The sequence below is a fragment of the Cannabis sativa genome, chromosome 7 (genome assembly GCF_029168945.1).
Source record: "Cannabis sativa cultivar Pink pepper isolate KNU-18-1 chromosome 7, ASM2916894v1, whole genome shotgun sequence".
Classification (NCBI taxonomy): Eukaryota; Viridiplantae; Streptophyta; class Magnoliopsida; order Rosales; family Cannabaceae; genus Cannabis; species Cannabis sativa.
The window spans coordinates 2,504,809-2,514,752 of NC_083607.1; the positions used below are offsets into that span (position 1 = coordinate 2,504,809).

Below are 9,944 nucleotides of genomic sequence, written 5' to 3' on the forward strand. Positions count from 1 at the left end.
TGATGAGGTCGACTCCATGAAGAAAAATGGTGTATGGGAGCTAGTTTTATTACCTGATGGTTTTAAACCAATAGGTTGTAAGTGGATTTTAAAGGCTAAAAGGGATAAAAAGGGACAGATTGAAAGGTTTAAAGCGCGTTTAGTGGCTAAAGGCTTTACTCAAAGAGAAGGTATTGATTACACTGAAACTTTCTCACCTGTTTCCACTAAAGATTCATTCAGAATTATTATGGCCTTAGTTGCGCATTTTGATTTAGAGTTGCATCAAATGGATGTTAAAACTGCTTTTCTGAATGGAGAATTGAATGAGGAAGTCTATATGTCTCAACCTGAAGGCTACAAGGAGAAAGGAAAAGAACACTTAGTTTGCAAGTTGAAACGATCCATTTATGGTCTCAAACAGGCATCTCGCCAGTGGTACTTGAAGTTTGACAAGGTTGTGACTTCGTTTGGTTTCGTAGAGAACAAGTCTGATCAGTGTATTTATATGAAGATCAGTGGGAGTCGTTATATTTTTCTTGTTCTTTACGTAGATGACATTTTACTTGCCAGCAGTGATTTGTCACTACTAAATGAGACCAAAAATTTTCTGTCTTCCAATTTTGATATGAAAGATCTTGGAGAGGCATCCTATGTTTTGGGGATTGAGATCCATCGTGACAGGAATCGAAAAGTTCTTGGCTTATCTCAAGAAGCTTACATTAATCGTGTGCTCAAAAGGTTCAACATGGATTTGTGTAAAGCTGGTTCTGTTCCTATTCTGAAAGGGGACAAGTTCACTAAGCAGCAATGTCCTAAGAACGACTTGGAAAGAGGAGCAATGAAGAACATCCCTTATGCAAGTGTAGTAGGGAGTTTGATGTATGCTCAGATTAGCACTCGACCTGACATAGCTTTCGTAGTCAATGTTCTTGGGAGATATTTATCTGATCCTGGCCATGATCATTGGGTTGCAGCCAAGAAAGTTTTGAGATATTTGCAAAGAACGAAGAGTTTTATGCTTGTGTATAAGCATGTTGACAATCTTCGAGTTGTTGGTTATTCAGATTCTGATTTTGGTGGTTGTGTAGATGATTTAAAGTCAACTTCTGGCTATATTTTCACCTTGGCAGGTGCTGCTATTTCTTGGAAGAGTATCAAACAGACTTTGATCACATCATCTACTATGTATGTTGAGTTTGTTGCATGTTATGGGGCATCTTTGCAAGCTTTGTGGCTGAAGAATTTTATTTCGGAGATACGAGTGGTTGATTCTATTTCCACACCTATGCTAATCTATTGTGATAATGATCTTTCTTGTTTTCTTTTCAAAGAATAACAAGATTAGTAGTGCTTCTAAACATATGGAAATAAAGTATCTCACTCGTCGAGACTTGGTCAAGAAAGGAGACATTGTCATTGAAAATTGCAAGACCGAGTCGATGTTAGCCGATCCTCTAACCAAAGGGTTAAGTGCCGTCTTTGTTTAATAAACATGTTGTTAATATGGGCATTTTAGAATCTTTTGATCTTTTGGGTTAGTGGGCGTTTTGTTTTCTGTTTGTTTTTAGAAATTATTATTTATAATTTTCTGAATAAAGTTATGAACTACATTTTATGTTTCAATATTTTTTATTATTGAATGGATATGTTTTCAATTATGTTTTGTTATATTCTCGAGAATGATTGAATTGAAAGCATGTGGTTCATATTGTTGTGATCATTGTCTTTTAAATTTATTTGCTTAATGACAATGATATGTTGTTGGCTTAATTCTTTAAGCTAGTTTAGTGACACTTACTTATTTTAAGTGGTGTATGTTTAATTTCACTGGCTTATTTATTAAGCATCACGGTATCAGTGAAATTGAGGACTGATAAGGATATTATGTTATTTTAAATTGATCACATGTTGAACATAATTCCTTACCACACTACTAGACTTATTGACCATGTCGATTTAATACTTTGGTATTTGTGATTATGAATGTCTTTTGTTGAGTTAAAAACAATATGACTGTCATAGTTCATTATCAAAGGTTAAATTAGACCGGTATGTTGAGATGCTATCAGAGAACTATCATTTTTTAAAGTGGCCACAAATGTTTTCCTGTTGTTCAACCCATGAGTCGTTTTCAAATAAAATTATTTTGATATATAATATATATGTATTAAAATCAATGTAGCCCAAGTGGGAGAATGTTAGACTTTTATTTGGGCTTACATTAAATTTTATTGGTTTTATTAAAACTTGGGTTGATTGGATAGTTCTTTGCTGTGTTAGCCCATGTTGTTGGTGATCAATTGTTAATGGGCTTAGCATCTGTGAGTAAAGTCTAGGTGAAGCAGAAGTGTGGGCTTTTCTAGTTGACTGAAGCCTTTGATGAGCGAGGCCCGGTCAACTAGGGTTTTGTAGCTAAGTCCCCTCCCTAACTCTATAAATACATATTGTCTCATCACAATTGTATACCTTTTGATAATCAGATAAAATAAACTGCTTCTGATTTAGAGATCTAGGGAGGAAGACTTAGTTGATAGTATTGCACTATCGAATTGGAGTAACTGCTGTGGATCAATCAGAGATAATTGCTATGGATCAATCAGGTACACATACCTAATTATTATATCTTATTATTGTGTTCTATGTTATATACAAATAGATCTTGGGTTAATTGTTAATTTATATAACATTAACCTCCTCGCAATATCAAGCCCATACATGTTCTTCTCAGAGTAAACTGATTTCTACATCATTAAACGCGAGACACTCAACGTAATCCTATTGTCTAACTGAAGATGCTAAATTTGTCAAGGCATTAAGGAACATTTTTGGTGTTGACATTATTAACGTTGAAAAGCTTAATTTGCTTAAGCTTAGTCTTGATCATCACCCCAGAAATATAATTAATATGTCCTCCTAGCTCCTCATGTCTTCTGTGTGCATAAGCAATGCACCCAAAAGCCCTCAAGTGATCAATTCCTGATGCATGACCTGTCCAAAATTCTTGTTGTCTTTTGAAATTTTAAGCTGTAGAGGGACACCTATTAATGAGATAACATGTTGTCTTCAAGGTTTCTCCCCAAAATTGTTTCCCTAACCCTGCACCATTTAGCATCTATTAGATTCTTTCAATCAGGGTCATGTTCATCCTCTCAGTTAACCATTTTGTTGATGGGTCTTGATAACAGTTTTGTGTCTTTTAATCCTAACTTCTTGACAATACATGTTAAACTCATCAGAACAAAACTCCAAGCCATTGTCAGTTCTCAACATTTTAATTTTCTTACCAATTTAATTTTCAATTAATGTTTTCCAATTAACCAAGGTGCTAAATCAATCCTTTTTATTTCTGAGTAAAAAAACCCAATCATCAACATATAATCAAACTTCCATGTTGTTGTGTGCCTTGCTTTTGTGAACTTTATATTGCAACTTTGACCACAATCACAATTTTCACAAAATTTTAGTTTATTACCAAGTTTATATTTGTTGAGAATCATGGAGTTCCATCTCAAAACCAATTGGCAATGATTCGAGTAGTCCATGTTCTTTATATATGACTCAATACTTTTACATTTAATCCATGTGGGATAATGTTCTCCAATAATATTTTAGAATACCTTATTTCTCAAGCTCATACAATCCTATTTCACTAACATGTCCAAACCTCATGTGCCATCACTTTATTTGATCCATCCTTGCACTTTTGGCTACTTTGCAGCCTTTCCAACCACTGTCTGACCAGATTTTAGGATTATGTTACAAATGACTTTAAGGCTTGACTATAAATAGCCTTTAATCTAGCTATTAACTGTTATAAATGACAGTTAGTTAGTATTTCATCTAGATAATTAGTTGTCTTGTGGCCAAAAACAACAATGGTCAGACTAAATATAAGCATTAAATATGAATCCATAACAGGTATAATGAGCCATATCCAACATGGATGAAATGTTTAAAGAGGATAATGTTTCTTTCTCCAATTAATTAATAATTTCACTAAAATATATGAAAATATATATAGTCAGAACATACAGAAAGTATATGTATATAAATAAACATTGCTTTAAATTCTACTCTCTACATTTATTAAACACTAAGCAATCGGCCACAACTGGTTTAAGTTTAAGAAGCAGTAACATTCACTCTTTCTCATCAATTTTTATTAAATACTGTTTTTTTAATCACCATTATTTTATTCTTTTTATATCTATATAAGTTGTGAATAAATTAAGGATTGTTTGATTTATTTTACTTTTATAAGGATACGGCTGAGATGAAAGTACATAATAATATATCTTGTTAAAGAGTAAAGTATATATTTTTAAAGAAAAAAGTACTATTTTAACATTTAAATTTTAATCAATTTCAAAAAAAAAAAAAAAAAAAAAACAACTACACCTTCTACTCATAGAAAAGTACACAAAAATTTCACTTCTAGTTCTATTTATATAATGAAAAATAACAATTATTTTGATTGAAAAAAAAATTAGGTAATATTGTTTTAGCTTAATAGTAATTTCAAAAATTATTGAGGAGAGAGCTGAGAGCCTAAGATTTATACACAGACTTTAAGATGGTTGCTAGCTGATGGCCTACCCTGTAAGGTACATTGGCACCTATTGCTCCTAAAGAAAGTACCACTTTGAAGGCAAAGATTAAAGTGTTCCAACTCCAAAAGATAACCAAGTGAGGAACATTTTGCGAAGTATCTTAACCATTATACCATACACTTGGCAAATAATAACAATTAAAATAGAAGTTTTGGTGTTTAAGGTAAACATTTGGTGGGTTGGTATCAGAGTTGACCTTGAGAATATAAGAATTTAAGGTGAATTAGATTTTAAGCCCTCAGATATATAGATATAAAATATTGAAAAAGAGTATTATGGGATTTGAACCTATAGCATATGTTATACACCTCAACTAACTAAGTTATGAATATTTGTTGTTTACAATAAACTTAATTTTACTTAAATAAAAGTTCTTTTTATTTTTCATTTTAGGCACGGGCCCAGTCCGCCTATGCTTAAAGTCGTCCTTAATTAGTATGAGAAACTTACAAAAATACTGAAATTTTGGTTAACTTTTACAAAACTACTGCCACAGGATGCTTTTTTTTTTCAAAAATATTGTGTTTTATAAAAACAACAGTAGAACACAAAATAAAACAACTAAAAACAACAATGAAACAATTAAAAAACAACCGAGAACAACAGTAAAAACTGAATACAGTACACAGTATAAAATTTCAGTATGTGATGTAAATAATTCTATATATTTTATTAAATAACAATTCATATTGTATATTTTACAAAATAAATTAAATTGATTTATTAAACTTAATTTCGGTAAAATAATTATAACTAAATTAGAATCTTATCAACTAAAATTTGTTAAATAATTGTTTAATTAAAATGGAGCTAAGGTATCAAATATTTAATATATTTTGTAAAATATAATATTTAATAAATTGTTATATAATTTTACACTAAATACGAATGCCAAATAAGTATTTTCCCTATAATAAGATGAATTGAAATACATTATATATATTTAAGGAAGCTATATAATTAAGCTAGCACAGCAAAATACATACATGAAATTAATTAATTAGCAAGCTAAGTACAATTATTGTTTTGAATTAATAATACAAAATGTGGCATTTTTTTGTTCACATGAACAACAAACGGCGCACCTTACTTAATTTGATTGTAACATTATTAATAATAACCCTTTAATCAAACCAATTCTTCCATGTCTAAGCTATATATAATATCAATCACTATATATACACACATATAATTATCATAACATATATTATACATACCAAATTTTAAGTTTTAATTAGTGTCCAAAATCTATATGGCCACCAAACTAAGCTTGTCACTATTTCTTTGCCCATTACTAATATTGATCAACTCAACCCTATTTTGTGATGCTGCAGCATCTTACAATGTTGTCATGAGGTTCGGGGCCAAATCGAATGGCCAAAGTGACTCCACCGAGGCGTTTCTTCAAGCATGGGCTGCAGCGTGTGCCTCTACTGAGTCTGCTCTTATATATGTCCCGAAGGGTAGGTACTTGCTTCGGCCTCTTATTTTCTTAGGGCCATGCAAAAGCCCTCACATAATGTTTAGAATCGACGGAACCCTAGTGGCTCCGACGGACTACCGTGTGCTTGGTGGAGTTGAGAATTGGATTAATTTCAAAAGAGTGAGTAGTGTTACTATTCTTGGTGGCTCACTTGATGCCAAAGGACCTGCCTTGTGGGCTTGCAAAGCTAAACCCAACAACTCTTGCCCTACTGGAGCTACGGTACGTATGTAGATTCATATAATAATTACTATATAAGTAAAATCCTCATAGATCTTTTTTAAGTAGTTTTAGCTAGATAATGAAGAGTGTTTATATCCAATCTATTTTTTTTTTTTTTTGTGAAAAATATTTCATTTTAAATTTTTTTGGTAAAAAAATATATAAGTATATATTTTTAGTATTTTCAATATATAGCTAATTTTGTATTAAACGATGACAACTAAACTTTTTAGACTGTTATAAATTTTTTTTTATTAAATTATTGAAATTATCTAAATTTTAGTATGTATCAAATTGTACCCTAAATTTTCATTTACACTAAAATTTTTCTTTAATAAAATTGAATAAAAATCCTTAAATTCAAAAATTTCAATAGTTCAGAAAAAAAAAAATTTAACGACTTGAAAAATTCAAAAATAAGTATGATTTTACAATATAGTACATATCAAACTTTAGAGAGCAACAACTTAAATTAGCCTACTTTTTTTTATATATGTGAATATTCAAAACAGTTAGTCCCATCTTAGATAAATATAATTGATTGATTGGGAAAAAATAGTATGGTTTAATGTATATTTTGGGTTTATATGGTTTAAATATTACGATTTTAATATATATATATATATAGATTGACTAATATTAATCTATATTTACAGACTTTGACCATTACATACTCAAACAACATCAAAATCGTGGGACTCTTATCATTAAACAGTCAAATGTTCCACATTACAATAAATCATTGTGAAAATGTAGAGATAAAAGGAGTTAGAATATTAGCTAAGGAAAATAGCCCTAACACAGATGGCATTCATCTTCAATTTTCAAAAAACATAGCAATATTTAACTCTTCAGTTAAAACTGGTGACGATTGTGTCTCAATTGGTCCGGGCACTCAAAACCTTTTGATTCAACGCATGGCATGTGGTCCTGGTCACGGCATTAGCATTGGAAGCCTTGCTAAAGAATTGGAAGAAGAAGGTGTTCGAAATATTACGGTTAAAGAAGTTGTTTTTACTAAAACCCAAAATGGGGTTAGGATAAAATCATGGGCTAGACCTAGTTTGGGATTTGTTAAGGAAGTTCAGTTCTTCAATATTGTCATGAGAAACGTTCGAAATCCTATTATTATTGATCAGAATTATTGTCCTCACAGTATCGATTGCCCTAATCAGGTATAATAAACTAGTAAGTTTATGCATTATTGTATTTTAGAATCATATATCTATACATATTAGGGGCTCAATGCATTTTTTTTTGTCTCTCGTAACTATTTTGAACTCTATTTTCTTTTATAAATGTGTAATTAATTATTTAGAACTCTATTTTTATATAAATTATATAATTTTTTTTAAAAAAAAATGGTGAAATATTTATTATTCCATCATATAAAATAATTTAAGTTATTCCTATTAGTAGAAGCAAAACTGCGATAAAATATCCTATAATAATTTTTTTTTATGTTGAGTCGGTCTTGAAATTGAATGGACTTTAAGAATAAATAAAATTATTGAGCCCTTTATTATATAAATATATAGTATTTTTAAAAACTACTAAATACTATGTATTTATTTTCGGTTCCTAAGTTGGGTAGGTCATAGACACAGACTTAGCCTAATTTAGCCCAAGTATCATCTAATCAAATACAAAATACATTATATATGAAACTAATTATGTCTTTCTTCTTCATACTTTCGAATTGTTAGGTATCAGGTACAAAAATAAGCGATATAGTATATCGAAACATCAAAGGAACATCTACAAAACCGATTGTGATGAAATTTGATTGTAGCAGTAAATATCCTTGCACTGGAATTGTACTTGAAGATGTGAATCTAACAAGTTATGATGATACTAAGGTGACCCAGTCCATTTGTGCCCATGCTCATGGAAAGTCTGTTGGCCTAGTTCTACCAAGTAGTTGTTTATTAAAGTGATAATCATAATTAGTTATTAATCATTGTCAAAATGCAAATAAGCTTTTTTATTTATTCTAGTAATTTGTTGTGTATTGTTATTTATTTATTTATTTATTTTTTTTGTAATTTTAACATCATATATATACATATAGATTACTTTTTATTATGAAGTAAATATACTTAATTTAAATTGAATAATTAGGGTTTTGTTCCCGAATTTACGATAGTACCAGATCATGTCCCTTAAAGTATAGTGAAAAATAAAATATGGAAAAATAGTATAGAAAATATAAGATCCATTTTATCATTTAACAAAATAGAGAATCCAATTAGTAACTTTTACAAAACACGGAATCTAAAATTGCTGATTTGGAATCATTAGTAATGTGATTTTTTTTTTTCCAAAAAAAGAATTCATTCAAGAGCAACCAAAACAAAATCACAAGTTACAAAGGAAAATGCAAAGTCAATATCAGCTAGATGATAAGCAACAGACGAAAGATTCTCATTCCACCTAGCAATGCTTTAATAAGATCAATAAAATTAATTAATAATGTCATTTGTCAATACTAAAACTCACATCAAGAATATTAAAAATAACATGATCACACAATAATAAGTTATAGAGTAATTTGCGTCGAAATTTCTTTATGTTTTAATTTTTATAAACTTAATTTTTTTATCTTTATTTTTGGTGGTCAAATTCCTTTAATTTATTTTCCTTTACAAATTTGAGGCGCCAATTAAATATAATTGTTAAATATTATCTGAATAACTATTGTATATAATTGTGTATATGTGACAATAAAATCTCGAAACTAATATAGTAGTAATTCAATTGGTATTTAACAGTTATATCTAACTGAAATTTCAAATTTATGAAAAAAAAATAAACATAAGGGGATTAAGTATATAAAAATTAAAACATAAATCGCAAATTACCTTAAGTTATATTAATCTAATTCACTTATCGTGGTCTCTGAAAATGCTATCAAGTTGAAGGATACATAGATATGATAATTGATCATATTTTTTCCAAATAATAATAATAATAAACTATATAAAAACATATTTTTCTTCAAGAGTAAAATAACATACGAAGAGATTTTAGATAACAAGATCTTAAAAAAAAGAAGAAAGAATAATTCTTGAAAGAACGACAACATTCCACACAAAACGATAACTTCATAAAAAACGACAATACATCTCGGTTTTTTTTTTCTTTCTAATAAAACGACAGTATGTTGGGAAAAACGACAAGTTCCCGTCTGAGAAACGACATTCTTTGGAAAATAAATAAGCCATAATATCTGAGAAAACGACAAAAATAGTTAAAACTAAAATAATATTTATTATCTATCTTGTTCAAACAAAAAATTATCTATATCTCTCTTCAATTTGATTTATTTTATTAATATTATATTTTTTTTTCTCCTTTATTAGACTAAAAATATCCATTAATATTATTATTAATAATTAATTTGAGTTTCTTGATAAATTTGAATGAAACTTGTTAAAAATATCTGCTTATTTGACTGAAAAAAAATCATGAAAATTAAATAACGTATCAAAATTATATAGCAAAATTAATATATATTAAAAAACAAACCCTATCCTAGCTATAATTATATAACATATATCTATCACCCCTTATATGAAGAAATGCTAATCCTTTTCAAATTCAAATTGTTATACCAAATAATCTTATTAATATATATTAAAAAACAA

At 29.2% G+C, this 9,944-nt stretch overlaps 1 protein-coding gene across 1 annotated transcript; it reads left to right on the forward strand.

The window, feature by feature from the left end:
* Positions 1 to 5,802: 5,802 nt before the first annotated feature.
* On the forward strand, positions 5,803 to 8,587 carry LOC115697671 (polygalacturonase-like). Its single transcript, XM_030624761.2, has 3 exons — positions 5,803 to 6,297; positions 6,954 to 7,472; positions 8,004 to 8,587. The coding sequence occupies exons 1-3, from the start codon at positions 5,845 to 5,847 to the stop codon at positions 8,232 to 8,234; spliced, it is 1,203 nt and encodes a 400-aa protein (XP_030480621.2). The 5' UTR covers positions 5,803 to 5,844; the 3' UTR covers positions 8,235 to 8,587.
* Positions 8,588 to 9,944: the final 1,357 nt, after the last annotated feature.

What these genes read in the sequence shown, in the direction of transcription:
- LOC115697671 (XM_030624761.2), top strand. Translation starts at nt 5,845, where the DNA reads ATGGCCACCAAACTAAGCTTGTCACTATTTCTTTGCCCATTACTAATA. An exon ending in CTTGCCCTACTGGAGCTACG is followed by an intron (nt 6,298 to 6,953) that starts GTACGTATGTAG and finishes CTATATTTACAG; the next exon opens with ACTTTGACCATTACATACTC. An exon ending in GTATCGATTGCCCTAATCAG is followed by an intron (nt 7,473 to 8,003) that starts GTATAATAAACT and finishes TCGAATTGTTAG; the next exon opens with GTATCAGGTACAAAAATAAG.